This window comes from Macrobrachium nipponense, chromosome 6, assembly GCF_015104395.2.
Source record: "Macrobrachium nipponense isolate FS-2020 chromosome 6, ASM1510439v2, whole genome shotgun sequence".
In the NCBI taxonomy this organism is placed as follows: domain Eukaryota; kingdom Metazoa; phylum Arthropoda; class Malacostraca; order Decapoda; family Palaemonidae; genus Macrobrachium; species Macrobrachium nipponense.
This window is the reverse complement of record NC_061108.1, coordinates 5,469,071-5,492,705: the sequence shown is the minus strand read 5'-3', so window position 1 is coordinate 5,492,705 and position 23,635 is coordinate 5,469,071. Positions and strand designations below refer to the sequence as shown.

General features: G+C 34.0%; 1 protein-coding gene across 50 annotated transcripts in view; it reads right to left on the bottom strand.

Annotated features, from left to right (window-relative positions):
• LOC135216414 (muscle calcium channel subunit alpha-1-like) overlaps positions 1-23,635 on the bottom strand; it is an 821,008-nt gene that overhangs the window by 53,934 nt on the left and 743,439 nt on the right. For 46 of the 50 annotated variants that reach the window (XR_010314879.1, XR_010314880.1, XR_010314881.1 and 43 more), the window contains 5 exons: positions 12,010-12,062; positions 7,277-7,423; positions 6,423-6,624; positions 5,255-5,524; positions 1,282-1,365 (listed from right to left, as the gene is read on the bottom strand). Coding sequence is in view for 47 of the 50 variants with exons in the window: in XM_064251735.1 (XP_064107805.1) it covers positions 1,282-1,365; positions 5,255-5,524; positions 6,423-6,624; positions 7,277-7,423; positions 12,010-12,062 (756 nt within the window). In the remaining 3 variants the exon portion in view is untranslated. Of the gene's footprint in view, positions 1-1,281; positions 1,366-5,254; positions 5,525-6,422; positions 6,625-7,276; positions 7,424-12,009; positions 12,063-12,367; positions 12,421-23,635 lie in introns of all 50 variants that reach the window. The other 4 variants (XM_064251711.1, XM_064251754.1, XM_064251751.1 and 1 more) reach the window with 1 other exon arrangement.

Here is a 23,635-nt window from a genome sequence, read left to right as displayed (position 1 = left end):
CCACTTGACACTGACAACGATGACTCAAATCTCACACTCACTCGAGCATTCTGGCAGCTATAGGATTATATAAATTTTTTCATCTTCCAATATCACACGCACTCCGCAAAAATATTGTCACTTACCCCCCTTTTTTTTTCCGAAATCTCCACCATCCAAAGCATCAGTTACTAATGATATGGTTAATGGGGCAGACTTAAAAAAATGATTAAAAAAAAAACACAGCCCCACCATCCAAAACATTAGTTACTAATGAAGCACTGAATTAAAGGGGGGCGGGGGCAGATTTCGGAAAAAAGGAGCCCCACTTACGGGCAAAATCAAATCCGACCACTAATTTGAAATTTAACTTTTCAAAATCGACTCATTTTTGTTTCTAATAGGAATTCAGCCACACAACATACTCACAAATTTACGCTGTGATTATATTCGTGATGCTTAAGAGAAAATGTTGGTGAAGATTTTTAAGAATAGTGAAGAATAAGGAAAACAAAATCATAATATTCCAGTGATAATCATCGAAATGTTTGAAAATGATTCCAAGGAAAACCTGTGTGTGTCATTTCCAGTGGACAAGTTTTGGCTGAATAAAAGAAAAAAAATATATATATATAAAATATGTAAAATCCACTTCCTGAAAAACAAAGCAGTCATTCATAATTTCACTTGGTGTTAGTTTTTTATGCAATGCTCATATTTATAATACGATTTCACTAAAATGCACAGTTTTTGTTTACACAGTTTCCGGAAAGAAAAGGTATTCTCATACTTACCTTGGAAAGCTTAACTTATATAATAGGTTTCAGAATGTGGTATAAAAACTCATTAATGAAATTTGATAAATATTTTGTAAATAAGTCATTGATTATCGAAAACAAAAAAAACATTTTCTTTGCTAGATATATACTTCGCCCATGTCTATCGAAAGGTGCAGAGTTAAGACAATCTTTATTGCAAAAGATCCCATGTTATTTAATACAAATTTTCTCTCTCAAAAATATCATGTGGAATCTCTTTCATTTCCTAACTATCCTAAAAACTGCTAATAACGTTGGACGTACTTCATTTATTTCATATGATCAACTAGTTTTGCTCTTAGACAGGTAATCGAAACAGTCTCTGATAATGGAATCACTGAATGATAAAACATTGGGATATAATACACATGGGAAAATATTTGGTTAGCTGGTGGGGTCGTCAATCGAAAGAAAATAAGGGGAGGGTCACGTGACCTATAGAATGTAAACAAACGTTCGAATACCTGCCACTCTTCATACTTACGTTGACTTCCGAGTACACGATATCAATGAAGCTGCCCAGGACGATGATGAAATCGAACACGTTCCAGGCGTCTCCAAAGTAATACTGGAAATGGCACAGGGAAAAAGAGAGAGAGAGGGAGAGGGAGAGAGAGAGAGAGAAAAAACAACACGTTAGCTACCGTAAAAACAAGCCTAAGACTAGTAACTACTACTGCTTTCAGAAAGCCTTATCTTCGTTTTTTTAACAGCTATCTGCCATGCCCCATTCGATTACGCTGGCGTAGGCAGCTGCAGCAACAGCAGCAATCAATTGTTTATAAAGACACGAAGCCCCAGTTTCACAATGAGACTTTACATGTTTATGAAAAAAAACTTTTCCTACAGAGATGTAGAGTTTAGGCAGCAGAGGTGTGACGCTGCAGGAGGTTTTTGAGAGGAAGAGGGGATGAGGATTGACAAGGACTTCGTTTTTATGATCCTTCGTCAGGAGGTTCTTGCAGAATGGCTGGATGTCAACAGGTTAAAGGAGGCCGAAGGTTTTGGAATTTCATTTGTAAGTAGGGCAGCTTTTTGGAAATATATTCTCAACCTAGCGGTTCTCAACCCTTTTTTTTGGCTCATGGAACCTTTCATCATATGTCAGAATGTCATTCCCAAACCTTGATTGCCCGCCCTCCCCCAACAAGGCCTCGACCCCCAACCTTTCCAAAAACCGTCTGCCTCAAAATGGGCATTCCAAATAATATGCATATAATACTAAAAAATCCCCACCCTTTTCTGAAACCCTGAAATCCCCCCTTATGGGGGGAATTGCCCCCTGGTTGGGAACCACTATTCTAACCGCCTTCTATGATGCAACTTTAGTTTCTTGTGAATGGAAGCATCGGCAACCTTCTCAGTTGAACTTCCAGCGTCAGACAAGAACCACCCGACAGGATTCTCTTTCTCATGTTTAGTTAATTTTATAAGGACTTCAGCTACAGTACTGCACCACCTTACTGCAAAAGAAACGTGTTAATTAATATTCTGGTGCTGGTTAGGGCAATCTAATCATATCAGTTGCCAAAGAGAGAAAGAGAGAGAGGGAGTGAGAACGAGACATTGAAAGACAGTAGTACAGTATTTCTGGTGGCACCTAGATCATCCACACCCAAGGCAACTCCCCAAATATTTTAAGTAGCGACGAGATTAGTGATCTTCGAAGTCAGGCTTTGAGGAAGCTTTAAACTACTGAGACGTCTGAAAACTATTTTTTGAAGCATACACTCCAGCGAGATCACTAATCCCACCGCCGTCCCCGTTTCCATTTTTAGTCGCATTCGATAGCAAATCCAGTCATGTCAGTTCCAAAGATCCTACTGCGGCAGGAGCAGCTATAGCCTACTAACTCCGTGTCACCCCAAAAAGAGTGGCTTCTCTTCTTTTTGAACAAACCTGCAGTTTAGAGTAGGCTATGTCCAGTATACTTCCCAGCACCACAGAGAAGTCAAAGATATTCCACGGATCTAGAAAATAAAACTGGAAAAATTCGGGGGAGCGCGTGAAAATGAAGGCTCTTGTGCAAAACCAGGCAGAACAAATAAAATGCACAGACATTCATTCATTCAGCTAGGTCTAGAAAAAAAAGAAAGACAGCCGAATGAAGTGTTACTTCAAGTGCCTGTTTGTTGTCCCTAGTAGCAAAACTGAACTGCTTTTTGTTAAGTATGAGGAATCAGCAATTGGAAAATATTGCACTGTGGTGAAATGAATGGAGAAAAAGGCATTATTAAATTATAACGAAGCTAAATCAGACGTACAAGGAGTCAGTTTGCTTCCAAAGATAATTTTACAACGGATGACCTTATTCGCTATCAACTGTCAGTACATTAACAGCCTATTTGACCAAGGGAAAGATTTACGTTTAATAGTCAATCTATAAAGGTAATGCAGTTATGGTATGAGAATAAAGATAACTAAATATACTGAGCAAAAATACACTGGTAAGCAAGAAAATTCATGATGTTTACACGAATGAAAATATAAGTGTAATTTCAGAAAGAACTTTGGCACAGCGCCAAAAAATGACTAAAAAACCAAACATTGACTGAAAACACTGCCAATGTGATCTAGTTGAGAAACGAAAATATAATTCGTCATTTTCGAAGCACGAAATATGAATCAAGCAAAACTACAGAAGTACTGGAAGCAAGCGGACTTCGCAACGAACTGACTTCTTCAGAATCAGGTAACCTTCAGTGCATGATCCTGCAGATCTGCATCAGTGCATGATACTCATGACCCTGCAGATCTGCATCAGTGCAACAACTCTAGGCTAAACATGAGAATAACACAAATAAACGTCAAGCCAAAGGAAAAGTAAATGTTAAGTGATGTGCACTTTCACGTGTAATCGTCACGAAATACACATGGAAATCTTTTTTTTTTTATTCAATAAAATGCACATCACAGGTGCTTGGATTAGCAAAGCCGTGTTCTGGAATACTACTTGATTCTCTCTGTGCAACCCTCGAACCTTTGTATCAAGCTCAAAGAGGATGAGAAGAAGGGATTCCATCGCCTCTGCTGAAAGGCCTGACATTTTTGTCTTTTAACCCTTTACAGATTATCAGTGGCTACAAACTTTTCCTTTTTAGTGTTATGATAACCCATTTAAAAAACAAAAAAAATGAACTCCACTATTTCATTAACTCTTGTTTCTGCTTATTACTTCTAACACTTAATTTTTCAATGAACCATTATTTTTACTTGAAAAATATACTCCACTATTCTATTAACTCTCGTTTCTGTTTATTACTTTTATAACTTTAAATTGATTAACCTACTGATAATGAGGATAAATCTATTATTTGAAACAGGACTTGGAAAGCTATGGTACAGAGAAATGTTTAAAGAGTTGTCGAAATGTGGATCTATAGTTGTGACCAATGATATTTTTGGAAAATTAGAAATTTTGTCATAAATGCGGTGAAAAATGGTGACAAGACAGTTCCTGAAGAGATCCATTAAGATGCTTCTGACAAGGATCAGAAAGCACCATTCAAATTGTGATCAGGAAGTATAACTAGGTTACGTTTGTGTGTGTGTGTGTGTGTGTGTATGTGTGTGTGTGTGTGTGTGTGACAGTTAAAACCACATAAGAAACTTGAAGAGTGACAACAGAGAGTCAAGTACGAAACCAGTGAGCAAGAAAGTCCTGAAAAAAAGTAAGTACAAACAAAAATTAAATAAACAAACGTGAATTATCAGGCCATTGTAGACAAAAACAATGATTCGTCCAGATTACCCAACTACTTGAAACAAATCAACTCTGTGACCCGACGGTACTTGGCGACTCTTTGGTCGTTTCTATTCGAAGTTTTCTTGTGGTTTCAGTTGATAAAACTAATCATGTGCATATTTATTATATATATATATATATAATATATATATATAATAATATATATATATATATATATATATATATATATCTATATATATATATATATATATATATATATATATGAGAGAGAGAGAGAGAGAGAGAGAGAGAGAGAGAGAGAGAGAGAGACATATATATATATATGAGAGAGAGAGAGAGCGAGAGACGACATATATATGTGTATAGAGAAGTATCTATATATTATATATTATATATATATAATATAGGAGTAGAGAGAGAGAGAGAGAGAGAGAGAGAGAGAGAGACATATATATATAGATATATATATATATATATATAGATAAGAGAGAGAGAGAGAGAGAGAGAGAGAGAGAGAGAGAGAGAGAGAGAGAGAGAGATCGCTTAGAGAGAGAGAGAGAGAGAGAGAGAGAGCAAGATCGAGATAGAGAGAGAGAGAGAGAGATCACTTATAGAGAGAGTGAGAGAGAGATCACATATCTTGTGTGTGTGTGTTTGTGTGTGTAGAGAGAGAGAGATATATTATATATATGTATATATTATACACACAAAGAATAAGACGAGGAGGAGGAGGAGGGCCAGCATCCCTTACCTTAAACCTAAACGCCATGATCTTGAGGACGAACTCGAGGGCGAAGACCGCCGTGAAGATGAGGTTGAGGATGTCCAGCGCATGCGTGTAGGCCTCCGGCTCCCCGCGGAACTTCATGGCCAGGGAGATGGTGTTGAGCATGATGAGCACGAAGATGCCGTACTCGAACGGCTGCGACGTCACGAACCACCAGATTTTGTACTGGAAACGATTCTTCGGGATGTAACGCCGCACCGGTTTGGCCTTCAGGGCGAATTCTATGCAGTTTCTCTGGAAGGGAGAGAGGGGAAGAGTGGCCATTTGAAGCTGGATTCTAAACCAGAATATAAAGTTTAGGTCACAGGTCAAGCTCAGCTTGGACCCACGAGGTCATTTATTCTCTGGAAGAGAGGGAAGAGTGCCCATTTGGGAGCTGGAATCTAGTAAACTGGAATATGGTGAAAAATAAACTGGAAAAGAGGGAATATTGCCAATTCGGAACTGGAATCTATATTGGGATATAAAATGTTCTAAACAGTTTCTCTGGAAGGGAGAGGGGAAGAGTGCCCATTTGGAGCTGGACTCTAAACTGGAATATACAATTTTCTATGCAGTTTCTCTGGAAGAGAGAGGGAAAAGTGCCCATTTGGGAGCTGGAATCTAAACTGGATTGTAAAATTTAGCTTGGACCCACGAGGTCATTCATTCTCTGGAAGGGAGGGGAAGAGTGGCCATTTGGAGCTGGAATCTAAACTGAAATATAAAATGTTCTATGCAGTTTTTCTGGAAGAGGGAATAAAGCCGATTTCGGAACTGGAATCTAAACTGGAATACGAAATTAAGGCCATTGGCCAAGCTCAGCTTGGACCCACGAAGTCATTCATTCTCTGGAACAAAGGGAATAATGCCGATTTTGGAACTGGAATATAACATTTTCTATGTAGTTTCTCTGGAAGAGAGGGAATAGTGACGATTTTGGAACGGGAATATAAACTGGAATACAAAATTTAGGTCATAAGCCATATTCTTACTAAAAGAGATACACTTGAAATAAATGTATGCATTAACGAAAAGATTCAAATGAATAAAAAAATATGAAAAAATCCTTTCCACTGTTGATGTTCAAAGAGTAAATTTATCGCAACGAACCCTAACTACCCTCAAGAGATAATTGCCAAATGTCACCAACCTGGTTTTTATCCAAACAGCAATTCTTGTACTCTTGTTCACCCTCGCTTTGGAAAGTGACAATAACGAAACCGACGAAGATGTTGACCATGAAGAACGCGATGATGATGATGTAGATGATGTAATACACAGCCACCATGGGGCGGTAATTGTAGACTGGGCCTACGTCTTCTGTGTTGGAATCTATGGACACGTAGAGCAACCTGGAAAAAAAAATTCGGCATAATGTTCAAGTACCTGTTATTAATGTGGGTTACGGACGGAAGTTACGTCAAATCAGTGTGAAAATTGAAAATGTCAGAGCAAGGTTTAGTACCTATTCTTAGAAAGGGTGCAGAAGTATGTCAAATGAGTGTGAAAATAAATAAAAAAATAAAAGAAAATTCTAATACCTACTCTTAGAAAAGGCGTAGATGTATGTCAAATGAGTGTGAAAAATAAAAAAAATTAAAAGCAAAATCTAATACCTATTCCCAGAAAGGGTGCAGAAGTATGTCAGATCAGTGTGAAAATTGAAAAAAATAAAAGCAAGCTTTAATACCTATTCCCAGAAAGGGTACAGAAATATGTGAGATCAGTATGAAAATTGAAAACGTCTGAGCAAGATTTAACACCTATTCTTAATACTATATATATAAAAATTGAAAAAATTTCAGTGCAAGATGGCAAGCGTTTCAGAAGGCTCAAACGAATTTCAAAAACCTCCATAAAAAAAAATAGTGCAGATTCCCATGAGGACGAAATTGGCAAAAATCATCAGTGAACCCTGTGCAGATCCTGAGAAAGATATATCAACAGATGATGTGACACGGGAGGTTGATAAATTAGAGGACATCCTTTTTGCTGTATACATACCCAGGCCAGCCTTCAAATGTCGACACAGTGAACAGCGTCAACATAGCCTTGGCGACGTTATCGAAGTGGAATGAATTTTTCTCCCAGACTCTCTTCTCCACCATCGGTTTGCTTATGTCACCGTCGTGGTACACGACATACTGACCCCTGCAATAACAGCGGAGAATTAATAGAGGGGACCTTTGCCAGGAAGTTCACAAAATATTTTTGATATCAATCATCAGTGACATTTATAATCTTAGGACAACGGTAGCTGGTGGCAAGTCAAAACCTTTCTTTTTGTGGATATTAGAGATATCAATTTTTTTTTTTTACAAGTTCATAACATTATCATTTGAGAGGCTACGTTTAAATTAATGACTGGCACAGTGACATAGAAGGAATTGTACAATACACCTTTTTTTCAGCATGTGGGATCCCCAGATGAGAAATTTTTATCAAATGAATGTTTATCATGAAGAGATCGCTGTTATAAAGTGATTAAAAGTTTAGATTAAAAGCTGTTTTATATATATATATATATATTATATATATATATTTATATATACACATATATATATGTATATATATATTCTATATATCATACATACATATATACATGCAATATATATATATATTAATAATATATATATATATATATATATATATATATATATACATATATACTATTTATATAAAGGGTAAACGGAAAATAGCGAACTTACCGCCTATTTTTCCCAATTTAAAAATAAAATCTAAGTGAGATTTACCGTCTTATTTCTTTTCAATTTCATTACGAAATAAAGTTTAAGCATCCAGTCAAAATAATTCATGCCTAAGCCTGAATTATTTATTGTTGCACTTGATAACGCAAATTTATTTTCATCACATTAAAATATGGATTAAAAAAAGTTAACCCGGAATGAATGATTCAGCACCTATTTTACAAAGTTTCAGTCAACAAGGCAATGACAACGATAACAGTTTTTTTAAGAATTTCATTCTGTAGTTGTCAGCACGAGACCAGATTATGAATTTTAAAGCAATAAATTATGGAACACCTAAAATCAGTAATTCGGCAAAGGCGAATAGCAATACTTCTCACAGCTGGATGCCTTTGGTAATCACCCACGGTTAGGCGCGTGGTATGTTTTACAGAAAATTCTCTTAAACCATCTTACTGCGATTCTGAAACTCTCTATTAATAAGTTCTTTTAACAGAGGCTTCATAATTATAATAGCAATCGATATGGCAACACTACACCACGGACGAACAGTGTGACATTAGTTTCCGAGTGATTCGCTCACATCAAAATCAAAATTATTTTGGTACAAGTTACACTCAACTTCTCAACTGTGGGATCACTTTGAATAAAAATCGAAAATGATTTTTGACCACAAAGGGAAATGGGCTATTATAATTCCTTCTTGATTTACTTTTCAGCATCCTCAGTAAATCAACCACAGTGTTTTATATCTTCCAAGAAAGACTTTGATTGTACAAAAGACAAAAATACACTTGCTAAATCTTTATCATTTTGAGTTGTTGTCAATTGACTTGACTATCCTGCGCAAAATGGACTCTAGTTTTTCTATATTTTTTTCTCTAAACCTTATGATTACTGGAGACTTTTAATAGTAAAAGCATACACTAGGAAAGAAAAAGACAGAAGGAAGGACATAAAACAACATGGTCTGCTAACAACGGAATTGCAATTAACAGAAGAGAAGAGTTAAAGACAGTATTCAGATGTATGAAAAAAAGAAAAAATAAGCTTGTATATGGATGGCAGATATAGTGTACCCCAAGCTTAAAATCCACGATTTCGTATTTTGGATTTAAACGATATGATTCCTACATATTCTTCTCAGATTTTGCATGCACCTTCAGAAGACCACATTCTGAGTTACTGTAAGTGATTTACAAGTCACTGTGTGAATATATAACCGAACACACACATCTACATATACATATACATATACATAGTGATATATATGTATGTAAGTATATGTGCGCATGTATGCATATATATAATTAATGTATACATATATGTACATATATATACAATTATAAATATACATATAAAGATATATAAATATATACATGTGTATATATATATCTACATATATACATATAGTAAAATAATATATAAATATATATATATATATATAAATATATATATAATATATATATATATACGCATGTATTATATATAATGTTAATGATAATATGTACTATATATCAATTATAAATATAATATAAAAGATATATAAATATATATGTGTATATATATATATTCTACATATATACATATAGTAAAATAATATATAAAATATATATTATATATATATATGATATATATATATATATATATACGCATGTATTTATGCATATATACATATGTATACAGTTAATTTCGTGTTGGCCAAACATAAACACGACTGAACCACAGTTTTTTTTATAATATTTTTTTAAATAATATATTACAACCTACATTCAACCGCTCGAGATTCAACTAATAGCAACACTGTCTGTGGGACGACAGAGATAATGCTCTCTAGAAATGACATGTGGGGAGATAATGTAATGTAATTAATCAAGATAAGAAACTGATTACTTTTATGAATTAATTATATATATATATATATATATATATATATATATATATATATATATATATATATATATATATATATATTTGTGTACTCCACACACCAACAATGTCAATCAGAGGTACAAACGTCATTGCTGATACATATATACCGTAAAATGCATTGTACATGTACTACACATGTACACATGTATCGCACTACACAGTAGAAATACATGACGCTTAAGTGTATAGTGAATTCGTACATTGTCAACTGTACGTTTCAGGGAATGTGTTACTTAAACATATCATACTTTTGAATAAGGAACTAGTATTCTATTGGTTAAATGCTACGCTAAGCCCATGTCACGTATTCTCCTGTAAGAATATTATTCCACATTAATTCTCTATCATAATAATGTGATAAGTACGAATTAATACATAACCATGACCATGTTAATGTAAATTAATATAAACTGCAAAACTGAACTAAGAGGTACGTTAAAAAATACAAAATTAAATGAAGGGAAGGCCACTCCTGAAAACAATTGAAAATATATATATAAAAAAATTTCAAAAAAAATGAAAAGACATTCTTTGGGGTGCCATACAAGCAATAATAAAATATGTTTAATATATATTTGTCAGTAGTGAACCAATGGAAATAAAAAACGTAATGCACATCACTCATAACCGTAATATACAAAGCTCTTTAATTAAAACAGGTACACCGTAAATCATAAACTTTTAAAAAAGTTTTAGCACAAACAGCCCTGGATCACATGTATATTCGACAGAATCTGAGTGGTGTGTGTGTGTTTTTTTTTTTATCTATTTATCTATTATTCTGAGGATGGGTATTTGGCATTCGCGTGACCTGACCTGAGAAAGGGTGAGGGTATACACATTTTTTTCTACTTCTTCCTCTCACTCTCTCTCTTTTTTTTGGACGGGTACTTGGCATCCATGTGACTTAATTATAGAAAGGGTGGGGTGGTGGGGGGGGGATACGAAATATTTGGGGGGGGGGGGCGGCTAGCGGGGGACAAGATCTTTGTCTTTATCAGAACGGGATTTCATTGATATATTTAATTTTTACAGTGATATTTGATACGTAATATCTCAAGGCCGTGAATCCTATTGATTGCATTGATTGATATATATATATATATATATATATATATATATATATATATACATATATATTAATTATTATATATATATATATATATAACATACTTTTTATTCAAAGGATTAAACTTACATTATTTACAAGTACAATATTTACGATATGGTTACAGCATACACAGGAATTTCTTTACATAAGCATAATCCCTCTGAACTGACAATTTACACTGCCTGCTCAAATCTCAGTAATTAATATACTCTACTGTGAATATTTTATCCAATGATATATTCGAATTTTTATATAAAGATATTTGACACGTCGTGAATCTTCATTCATTCCAGAATAACGATTAACAGACTGTAACACCCTATGAGTGCTCCAGGCACTCTTAGAGTATCTGTCACTCTTAAGTACGTGAGAGTTACAAGGGACTCAAATTCCCACCTTCTCAGGCATGCGTAAAAGAGAGAATTGAGGGTTACGAAAGACGAGCAGAATTTTGGGGATGGAGTCAAAATTTTAAAATTTAGCCAGGCATCTCCTTTCTGAAGAATAAATGCGTTAAGTCATCCAATAACTTCTGCTTTTTTTTAAATCGTTTCCGCTATGTGGAAGCTATGAAAATCAAGGGCTTATTTGACAATTTTTTTAGAGAAAATTCCAAAGTCTATTATCCTTTAACAACACTTGCGCATCTGAGGGCAACTTCACTTCAGGCGAAGCGAATGCCAAAAAAATAAATAAATAATAATAATGAAAAATAAAAAAAACATGACAGGTGAATGTTTATCATCAATATAAGGTGTCCATAAAGTCCCAGTACCATTCTGAGCAATACATACTCGTAATGGTACTGGGACTTTATGGACACCCTGTATGATGCGGATAAAGCAATCTGCACAGCCAAGTCGAAAAGCCACTCAAAATCTGTCTTCCATTGTATATACCAAAAAGTGCTTTTATGTTCAGGCTGGGTTTCAAGCAGGGAGGTATTCGGCATTCAACTCACTGCCAATTTCAATTCTTTTACTTACTGACAATCTTCTTCCACCTTTTTAGAGCTATCATTGCAACTGAAGAACTTCCCCTAAAAGACAATAGAAACAGTTAAAACACGTAGTAATGTTGTAACTCTATTTGGATCGTCTACCCCGAGCGTGAGACTTCAGGGCCGCTCTCTGCAGGCAATTGTTTGCTGGCCGAGTGTACCAGAGGACCCGTTGGCATCAAGGTGAAATCAGCGACTAACGAGTCACATTGCCTCGTCTTGCAAATGCACATAGTCAAAATTTTGAGAGCTACTTCTGTACCTTCAGAGAACCAAGAAGTGTCACAGCTCGTGTTAAGCGATCCATACAACAGGTTTGAAATTCATGAGCCAAGTCTACTTACCGACACTCAGTTTCCAGAGCTTTGGCTCGATCGTTACATCGGAAGAATTTTCCCTGAAGATATATTGGAAAAATGAAAGACAACAAGGATCTCATTAATTGAATCACTGGCAAGCTACTTTAAGCGTACTTCCTTTGAAAAAAAAAATAAAATAAAACGTGCCTTGACGGCTAGCTAGTTCATTTGACAATTAAGACTCTCAAGATAACTCATAAAGAGCTGACTGAACTGGTTCCTTTGAAAGACAATGAGCAAAGAAGCCTTTTTAATTAGAATCAAGTCTAGAATCTTTTATTTTTTTGAAGATTTTTAATTGAATTGAATGCAAAAATTATCTGTGTGAAATGTCAATGGCAGTAAAACTATGCAATAAACGAACAGGAAAAGTCACTTATGAATCACTTTTACGACCTCAAAGAACACAACACCGAAATGTTAAACAAAAATTGAAAAATAAATCATGAGCTTACTTGGTAACTTTGTTTTTTTTTTCATGCGAACTTAAATCTCTAAACCAAAAAAAAGTAATTTCTTTTTATTCCTCGACCTTTTCTCCACTGAGAGATTCCTTCGAATGAAGTGAATCTGCTAAAATAATAATAATAATAATGGTAATGATAATATAATAATAATAACAATAAAGAAAGCCAAAAAGGGGGCGTGGCCAGGTGTGTCTCAAACAAGGGATATAATATATATATATATAAAATGGTAGGTTGAGGTCCTTCAGTACAGGTCGTTTTCATTAGAACGATTCAAGGATGAGGAGGATTCTTCGCAGGGTGGGACTATATATATATATATATATATATATATATATATAATATATATATATATATATATATATATATATATATATATTTATATCACTGTACAATTACAAGCCTGGATCCTGATGACTAAAACTCTCTTTTTTTGAAAACACGAACTGAATATCTGCTTCATTCAATTTTGAACAACAAAACCTTTCAAGTTTTCTAATTTTTTTGAAACCTAATCGCATAGAAGCTCCAAAATATTTTATAATAATATATTCTTCATAATAAATCCTAACACTGGAAAAATAAATAAAATACGATCATTTTCTACGCGCATTTATCCCTGGACTCCAAGAAATAAAAAAAAAATGGTTACGGAAGAAACGTTTCAAAAATCTTTTATATGACAAATTTTGTATTGTTAGTATCAAAACACACCAACAGTATACCTTCTTAGAATTCTGATTATGGAGAATAAATTAATCAAGTCTATTTACTTTAGGAAGCCACATAAAAAATATATATATGTACATTTTAAGCTGTCAACGAAGACTACTTCATTTAAACCACACAGTTTTGCAAAGATACTTTTTAAAGAAAAAACAATTCGATACCAAAATATACAATTATGAGTTAACGTGTCAAAACTACTACCTTTATTACAGGTGAAATTCAGTTACAATTTTAGAGCAGAATTTTTTAGGTGATTAGTAAACAAAGGATTAAAAAATAAAACCTGAACAAAATAATAATATTCACAGAGCTGTGTTATTCGAGACTTGAAGAGGTACGGTATTGTTTACGACCTTGAAGAGGTACGATATTGTATTTTTCGACACTTGAAGAGGTACGGTATTGTCGTTTTCGACACTTGAAGAGGTACGATTTGTTTACGACACTTGAAGAGGTATGGTGTTGTCATTTACGGTTCTTGAAAGAGGTACGATATTGTCGTTTTCGACACTTGAAGAGGTACGATAATGTCGTTTTCGACACTTGAAGAGGTACGATATTGTCGTTTTCGACACTTGAAGAGGTACGATATTGTCATTTATGACATTTGAAGAGGTACGATAATGTCATTTTCGACACTTGAAGAGGTACAGTACTGTCGTTTACGATATTTGAAGAGGTACGATATTGTCTTTTTCGACACTTGAACAGGTACGGTATTGTTTACGACACTTGAAGAGGTATGATATTGTCGTTTTTTGACTCTAGAACAGGTGCAATATTGTAGACACCTATTCCTCACAAGAGCCAAATACCTAACTGTTCCTGACTTATCATGAGCTGTGCTGGGTGAGAAACCACGTAAAAAGAAACAAAGGCGTCTGCAGATTTGATCAATGACTGTAACATTACAGGGAAATACCAGAGGATAAAAATAAAAAAAAAATAAATAATTGACGATCACTAATATATATATATATATATATATATATATATATATACTATATATATATATTTTTTTTTTTTTTTTAAATAGGAAACTTACAAGCCACAGCGGTCCGTTCTTTTCCGCCCGACTTATTTTTAAAAGATTGGAAACACAGAAGCAATCGAAGCTGGAATTCGATCTAGTTTCCGAGAATACGAGGATATATTATTTGTAAATGATTCCTGAAGGGCTTGATCACGATACTTGGCTTCGGGGTTACGGCAATGCGAAATCGACCGGTGGTTTACAATCATTTCTGGAAAGCCTTCTGCTTCAAATGTCACCACTAAACACAATTAACGAGTTCGGAAGACTCGTTTTCTTAAGGAGTTAATACCAAGTCATATGCTGGACTTGATCGGATAATCAATGAGGTGGGTTTCGGCTGATCACGGTCAAGTCGAATTGTAAAGTAAAGTTGACTTATTTTCATTTTTTTATCTTTACCTCGTTGTCGCAATGAATTAGCACATAATTTTCAAAATAATATTATATTACTTCACACACTCATCTGTTGCTCATTTCAAAAAAGGTGTCGGATATGAATAGGTTTCTGTAAGATATGATTTTCTTTCAAGACTTCTTAAGTGTGATTTTTCGTCCTGCCTATTACGCTGAGAGGAACTTTTAATTTTTTTTTTATATATATATATATGGCGACTGAAGTGATTTTCTAGGTATGTTCGCGCCTTTTTTTTTTTAAGGTAAAACGAAGATTCTGAAATCATACATTTTTTCTTTTATAAATGATCGTTCGGAATGAATCAAATACATCTTTTCGTGGCTGGAAATAAATATAAATACTTAAAAGATTTCCAGCTCTTGCCTTCCATTCTATTTTAGAAATTACTAGACATCTTTTATCGATGAATCCAAACTAAACGTCGTTTACGAATAACATTAATTTGGTTACTTAAAAACAGATCACGGATATTACCGTATTTTTCAACCTGACGTATACTGCAATTACTCAGAGCTCTAAAAACATATTAAAGATCCATCTTGACTTCTTTTAAGTACGTGAACTATATTACCTGTAAAACTAAATCATATAAAGCTATAACATTCGAAAACGCTTAGAAATTCCTTTACTTAAACAGAAACGAAATGTTTTTTGCAACGGCATCGCTCACCACAAACCCGCCATAGAAGAGAACGTGTGAAATAAAGGAAGCAATTGAAAAAAAATGATTTAGATAAGCTTATTATAAAAAGGACTATAATGAAGTATGTGTTTGGGGAGAGGTGGGCGGGGTGTGGATATCTTGACAAGGGGGAGGGTAGTGCAGAGGGAGATATATATATTATATATATAATATATCTATACGAAAATATAGAAACAATGGTGCATGAATAGATTTCATAAATGTGCTGGGTGGGGGTTTTCAAAAAAATAAGAAACGGAGAGGAAGTCATGGAAGCCGTAATCTCATCGAATGGCGTAATGGAAGTAGGGTACGCCAGCCATGAGTGTTTCCTAGTCGTATTGAAGTTGGACTTATGAGTGTTCTTTTTTTTTTCCTAGTTGTATTGAAGTTGGATTTTTTTTATTTATTCATTTATTTATCTATTTTATTTTTTTTGCCCTGCATCGTATGTTTTATTTTAAATAGAAAGTTTCTATTGCAAAGAACTTTTCACGAAATGTATTTGTATTATATATAAAGTTTCTATTACAAGTAACTTTTTCATGAAATATATATATATATATATATATATATATATATATAATATATACATAAAGTTTTATTGCAAGGAACTTCTCATAAAATACATATATAAAGTTTCTAGTGCAAAGAACTTTCCATAAAATATACTTAATCATTATACATTGTGTGAAGACGAGAGTCTATCAAAATGAATATTTTTAAGATTCTACAAAAAAGAACATTCCATAAAATATATATACATAACCATTATAAACATTCTATAAGGACGAGAGTTTGTCAAAATAGCGTCCTAATGTGGAATAGTTTGCATTGCATCGAAACTTGTCCTACAAAAATAAATAAATAAATAAATAAATAAATAATAAAAAAAATCTAGTTCCTGTTGGAATCAAACGTCAATAATATCCCAACCATGACCACATCGAAGTGATTCTTCTTTCTCTCTTTTCAGCTGTTTTCGAAGTTACTCTATTTTCCTCTTATGGGGGGAGAGCACGAAACGAAATGGGTCATGAATGGGGATAATAGAGTGAAGGATAATATTACATTTTTGCCTGAATATAACCTGGAAATCCATTACTGCAAACTGACACTTCGCTGCTGTCGTGAGCTGTTCCACCATTACTGAGAGATGCAGACAACTTCAGTGATTTTCTATAATATAGTTGGCTATTTACTTATAAATATATTAATCATTCAATGATTTTCTATAATATGCTTGGCTATTTACTTATAAATACATTACACCTTCAGCGATTTTCTATAATATATTCGGCTATTTACTTATAAATATATTACACCCTCCATGATTTTCTATATGCTTGGCTATTTACTTATAAATGCATTACGCCATCAGTGATTTTCTATAATATACTTGGCTATTTACTTATTATCTAATACATAAAAACTTTTACTCCTTAGAATAGACATAAGCATATTTTCATATCTAAAAGAATTATATTTTCAGACCTAATTCCTCGATATAATCTATATCGCAGGATAGCACAGGAAATATTGATAATCTTTATGAAATATATGATTATATATTCAGTAACTGAAAACCATCATTGTTCTGGATACTATTTTAACAGTCAGTCATTCAGTTTCTATAATACCGATTTGTTATTACATACAACACCTCTACAACTCTCAATGTAGCAGATCTTTCACGGAGAGGATGTCAGTCTTACAGTAATGGATGCCAGATATAGATCCCTACCTCACATAATGGCGTTCATTTTGGCTCCTGATTGTGTACCTTTTACGACTAAAACGACTGCATTATCCAACGTCAATAAGAATCATATTCTCCTGAATTTGGAAATCTATCTGCCAGACTCATTGCGTAACCGGTGGTAGCAGTACCGCTTTCAAACGAGGAGGCCAGGTTGGCAATCTCCACCAGACGTTAATTATGATATTCCATCGTATCATTAAAACACAATGTTAAAAGTCAAATTTTCTGTTTCTATCATTATTTTTCTCTCGACGTATTTTTTTCAGAGCAGCTGTAGTAGTATTTAAGCGCAAGCCATACCTTCGTTGTTTTTTTTTTATTTGGTCATGCATCACTACAAGTACAACTGGTCCATGCAGAGGCAAGATTCCAGACAGAGACAGAGAGACAGAGAGTGAGAGTGAGAGACAGACGGGCATGCAGACTTTCTGTTACCTGAAAAAGCTGAACTCCAATGACAGCAAACATGAACTGAAGAATGTACGTGACCAGCATAATGTTGCCAATTGTCTTAACAGCAATGATCACACATTTCACTACATACTGGGGGTGGGGGGAGAACAACACCGGGGGTTAGTTGATCAACACAGACAGGCTTCAAATTTTAATTCAGGTTGAGAGTGATGAGACAGACAGAGAGAGAGAGAGAGAGAGAGAGAGACAGAGAGAGCGGCGGCACTGCTTGAGAATTATCGCGCCTCGTTGGCTGGGCAGGCACAGCAGGTTGATGTTGACGGGGGGCTACTACATGATAGCTTTAGAGTAAGACACCTGTGCAACAGCAGCAGCAGTTCGGCCGAATTCTCGAATACGCACCGACAACATTGTCAATTAGATAACACAGAACAAGATGCATCGTGGCTCTTTGGTAGAAGAAGGAAAAGGTGAGAAATCATATAAATAATAAATAATGGAGCTGATTAGAAGAGGAATATGAAGACGTGGGTGAGGAAACATAAGCACGATATGAATGGATATAAAACGAAAAGAGAGTAAAAATGGCTACATAATATATTATATTAGGAGTAAAAAAAAATCAAAATCACTGAAAGGGAAATTTTTTTTTACACAGGTCAAGCATAAAATAAATAAAAATGGCGGAAACTAAAATACAAATCGGGATTAATATAAAAAAAAAAAGAACAGGAAAATAATTTCGATGAAACAATAATGAAACAGAAAAAATATGAGGGGAAAAAATAAACAAAAAAAGGGTCTCTACATAAAAATAAGACACAGGCAGACGTTAAGGATTGTCATTCGATGTTGTGAAGTTTCATTATTTCATGAAATGTTAACTTATTACAGGTTACAGTTTTTAAAGGTGGAATCCTTACATCCAAAATTAAGGAAGGTAATTGTTTGTCCTTAATTCCTTTATGTTTCATTATAATATATATATAGATATATATATATTATATAATATTATATATATATTATATAGATCTATATATATATATATCATATTATATATACATTATAATTTATATATAAATTATCATTTTATATATATATATATATATATATATATATATATATACATAAGCAACACTGTATATTAAACAACTCCACACTAAATATACGAATGACCTCAAATTCAAAATTCTACATCTTATCACCTCGAGTCTGCCAGTTTCTTCATGGACTACACAATGATCAGGATATCTTAAAACATGACCCTTAAAAAATGAGAAAGAGAGAGAGAGAGAGAGAAGCTATTAAAAAGGATTTAAAAATTTTAAAAGAAGGGAAAACAAAACAAAAAATATGTTGGGAAGAGGACGTGAAGAGCATTATTGGACTACAAACAAGGTAAATTTAGACAAAAAAAAAAAAAAAAAAAAAATTGGGAATGAAATGGAAACCCCGTGTACCCCTTACCCCTCCTCCCGTACCATGAAACAAAAAACCTACGACCAAAAGAGAGAAAGAGAAAGAGAAAGAGAGAGAGAGAGAAAAACTGTAAAAAAGAGAGGGCAAAGCCACCGAACACCGAAATACTGAAACTTTGTACTCCTACACATACACACAAGTGTTCAAAACACCTAAAGCCTACTCTATGACACTTCAAAGAATCTGTTTGTCCAAAAAGGGGGCGGGAGTTTCGGGATAAGGCCAAGTCACTCTCAGGACGTCTGCACAAACGACTCTTGAATCAGCTGACTGCTGGAATGGGGTTGCTTCTAAGACGCTTGAGAGGAACTTGACGAAGGATTTCGTGTTGGGGAGGGGTTGGGAATACATAGTTTAACATCTATAAAAAAGGGGGGATAAAGAACATTATATGTAAAAGTATTATATTCTTTTCCTTACACAGTGGACAGTCAGTGACAATATTCCAGGAGCTTGAGCGGTTCGTATTGCATCAAGTTCTCACAGGTGAATTACTTAGTAGTTACTTCACGGGAAAATTAACTTAAACTTATTAAAGGCTTTCAATAAGAAAAAAAAAATACCAAAAATAATAACGTTCTACGTTAATCGTGATAAAGTTCATGGTAACAATGAAAGAACTGAGATGACTGTTGTCGTTAATTCTGCTATTCTGATTACAATTACTATAGAAGATTCACATCAACCGTGCATCTGATGTCTAGGCTAGTTCCTTATGACGCTCCTGATTGGCTGTTGATAAAGCCAATCACAGGGCTGGAAATTCTCAGTTTCTCTCTCTCGAGAGTTCACATAAGCAGGATGTATGTTCTACCTCTCCTGAGGGATACTTTTCAAAGACGTATCACTCAGGAGCGGTGGAAAATACATCCTGCACATGTGAACTCTCTCTCGAGAGAGAGACTGAGAGTTTCCAGCTCTGTGATTGGCTTATCAACAGCCAACCAGGAGCTTCGTAAGGGACTGGCTTAGGCATCAGATGCACGGTTGATGTGAATCTTCTATAATACCAGAGCTTTACTTACTGCAATGGCGAGAATAATCAAGCTTAGTTTTAATCATTATGGCAGTATAAATGATGGTTCATAATGTTAAATGCACATACAACTTGATACAAGAAAACAATTCTGCCTTTTTATTTTTTTTAAGTTGTAAATTATGTTTACTATTAAGGATATTTCACAAAAAGCATAAGACGACTTTGAGAAATTATTTTACAAAAAACACCCAAAGAGAAACATAATTTTTTGTCGAGTTATAATTTTTTTCTTTAATGGAGATATCTGCTCTTGTCACTTGATGATCATCGATTGGCAATATGACACGCCAATTGGAATGTTGCAACTGATAGTTCCTATTTTTTTAACAGGGGTTCTAAGAAGTCTTAGCCAAAAATCTAAAGAAAAAAAAAACTCACAAAATATCAAGATAGGGTATATTCGTCAAATTCCGTGACTGAAAATTATTTTTTTAAATCTACTTGGAGGACAGAACATACCATATCTTTGTGAAATAAAAAAGAATATATTGAAACAATGCATCATCTATTGTATACTGACAACTAAAAAAATAAAATATCTAGGTGAAAATCCTTACGATCATGGAGTAAAAAATAAAATAAAATATAGAGTGAGAGAAAAAAAAAGGCACGATTATACCAAAGCTGTTTTGAATGCAGGTAGGATGTTTCCAGGTATTGCTTGGCTATGAACTTTGTTCCATATCTAAAAATTTCCGTGACTCAGTGATTAGAGATGACTTAACGGTATCATTTATTAATGGTTAATGTTTTTTTTTTTAAATAATAACAGGATAGGTACAGAAAAAGGAATACAGAGGGAGTTCTTGGGAATGATTCAAGAGTTATAGGAGGAAGTGTTGAATATTCCACTGTCCAAGAATATCAAATTCTGGGGGGCACGTCATTAGGGCACTGACGTAACAGGAGGCGGGGCAGTTGACCCAGGGTCAAACCTAACGCTAAACAAAGGCTGAAACTATAACATCAAAGACGATATAATTTATTATTATCTCTGGCTGACGAGCACCTCGTAAACATAATCATTATCTACTTGATTTGAAAGTCGATATATTTATACGTGATGTTCATGCATTTATCAGACGTGAATATGCATATATCGAAATTTCTATTACCGACAATTAAAATCACCCCAGAATTCACTATTCTTAAAAAAAAAAAAAAAAAAACCTTCGACTGAGATGGAATCATGATGTCTGTCTATGATGGTGACATGTTCTCTGCGTTGCTTAAATGTGGTGGTGCAGTTTGAGACAAAAATTAATAAATTAAATAAAAATGTGCATTGGGTGTGAAATTCACTCTCAAAAAAAAAGTTCATCGTCATCAAGCTAGACTCGCATATCTTGACGAACACTAGGAAGCGGTGCTTTTGTTTAAAAAGAGGCTGCCCAGAATAGCTGGTAAACGATCAGAAAATCAGAACTCAAAATGGACACGTCTCGGCACTTCGGCAAATGAAAATCTGTACAAATGATAGTCAAAATAAATATTTGTCTTCAAGGTTGATCAAATCTATATTACCGATGTCATCCATACCTTAGTGAGGAATAGGACTCTCGCCATACGCAACTAGTCAACAATCCGTTAGGAGTGGGCCTAGATATTTAGGTTATTCTAGAGGCAGTGTGGTACCATATTCGAGTGAATTAATCCTTTACAAAATTGAGTAGGATATCCTCTACAGACAACAGCTCCTTCATTGCAGACTTCTTTTTGTTTACTAACTTCAAAGGACTACTCTAACCATTCTCTTTCTATTCCAATAGTTTACTTTCATTTTTACCTATTTATTTATTGATTTAATCTATTTAGTTTTCCTTTTCAGTAATCTATCTCTTCTTTCTTTATTTCTTTAGTACTTTCTGTTGCCTCCTTAGTATGAACACCATAATATTCTTTGGAAGCTTAAAATTCAAGTCAGTGTTCCATATGAATATGGGTTCATCTTCTGAATAATAATAATAATAATAATAATAATAATAATAATAATAATAATAATAATAATAATAATATAATAATAATAATCACTCAATAACCTTTGATTTTGATGAACTTAAAAATATATATATATATATTTACAAGTACGCGGATTTAAATCATATCTATAAAATCATATCTATAGTCTTTCTTTTGCAATAATGTCCATATAAGTCGTACTTCATTCTAAATGATGGCCAATTTTAAGAGCAGAAAAGTGCACAGTTTATTGAATTGTTTCATGCCCAATATTTTTGAGTTTTGCAGTTTTAATGCTAAATTTTTTTCCTATTGAAAAATTGTATTTCTTTCGACAATTTCCACTGAATTTATGTCATGAGATAAAAACGTATAATATAGGCTGGTTTAACTAGCAATGAGGAGCTATTGTCTGCTGTAGCGATATAAAGAAGTAATATTCTTAAGTATGGATAATTTCTAGTTCTAAAGTTCGAATAACTTTTATTTCTTGAATCTGGATAAGTTTTACTTCTTAGTGTGAATAACTTCTACTTCTTAAGTCTGGATAACATTTACTTCTCAAGTTCGAATAAGTTTAATTTCCTAAGTTTGGATAACTACTTCTTAAGCCTGAACAACTTCTACTTCTTAAGTGTAACATTAATTCTTAAGTCTGAATGACTTATACTTCTTGAGTCTGAAAAACTTCTACTTCTTAAGTCTGGATAACTTCTATTTCTTAAGTCTGGATAACTTCTTCTTCTTAAGTCTGAATAACTTCTACTTCTTAAGTCTTAATAACTTTTACCCCTTAAGTTCGAATAAGTTTGAGGAACTTTGTCTTATATCGTGTTCGTTATCACTAACAATCATTACCTCTCAATGTTGCGAATACGATTCAGAAATCTACCCTAAAATAAATGTTCAAAGAGATTTAGAGGCAGAAATATTTTCTAACTATGGTGACGACCCAATAATATTATTGCAGAAAGCCAACAGAATGCATTTTGTTATCTAAATCTAAAATCCTATGGCACTCTTGAAACGTCTCAAGTTTTTGCAGAATTCTCAGTACACCGGCAAACGATTCTCTATAGCCCCTACTTGCATTACCAAAGGCTAAGCAGTAACTTATTTACCAATTCGTAAGCAACAGCAGCCTCTAAGATGTTTTCTGGCCCTATTGCACAACAATACAAACAATTGCACCCAAAAGGAAAAAGTTTAAACCTCTCTACCAGAAAGACGCAGAACGAGTGACGTCGAGGGTATGTCTGATCTAATCAGAT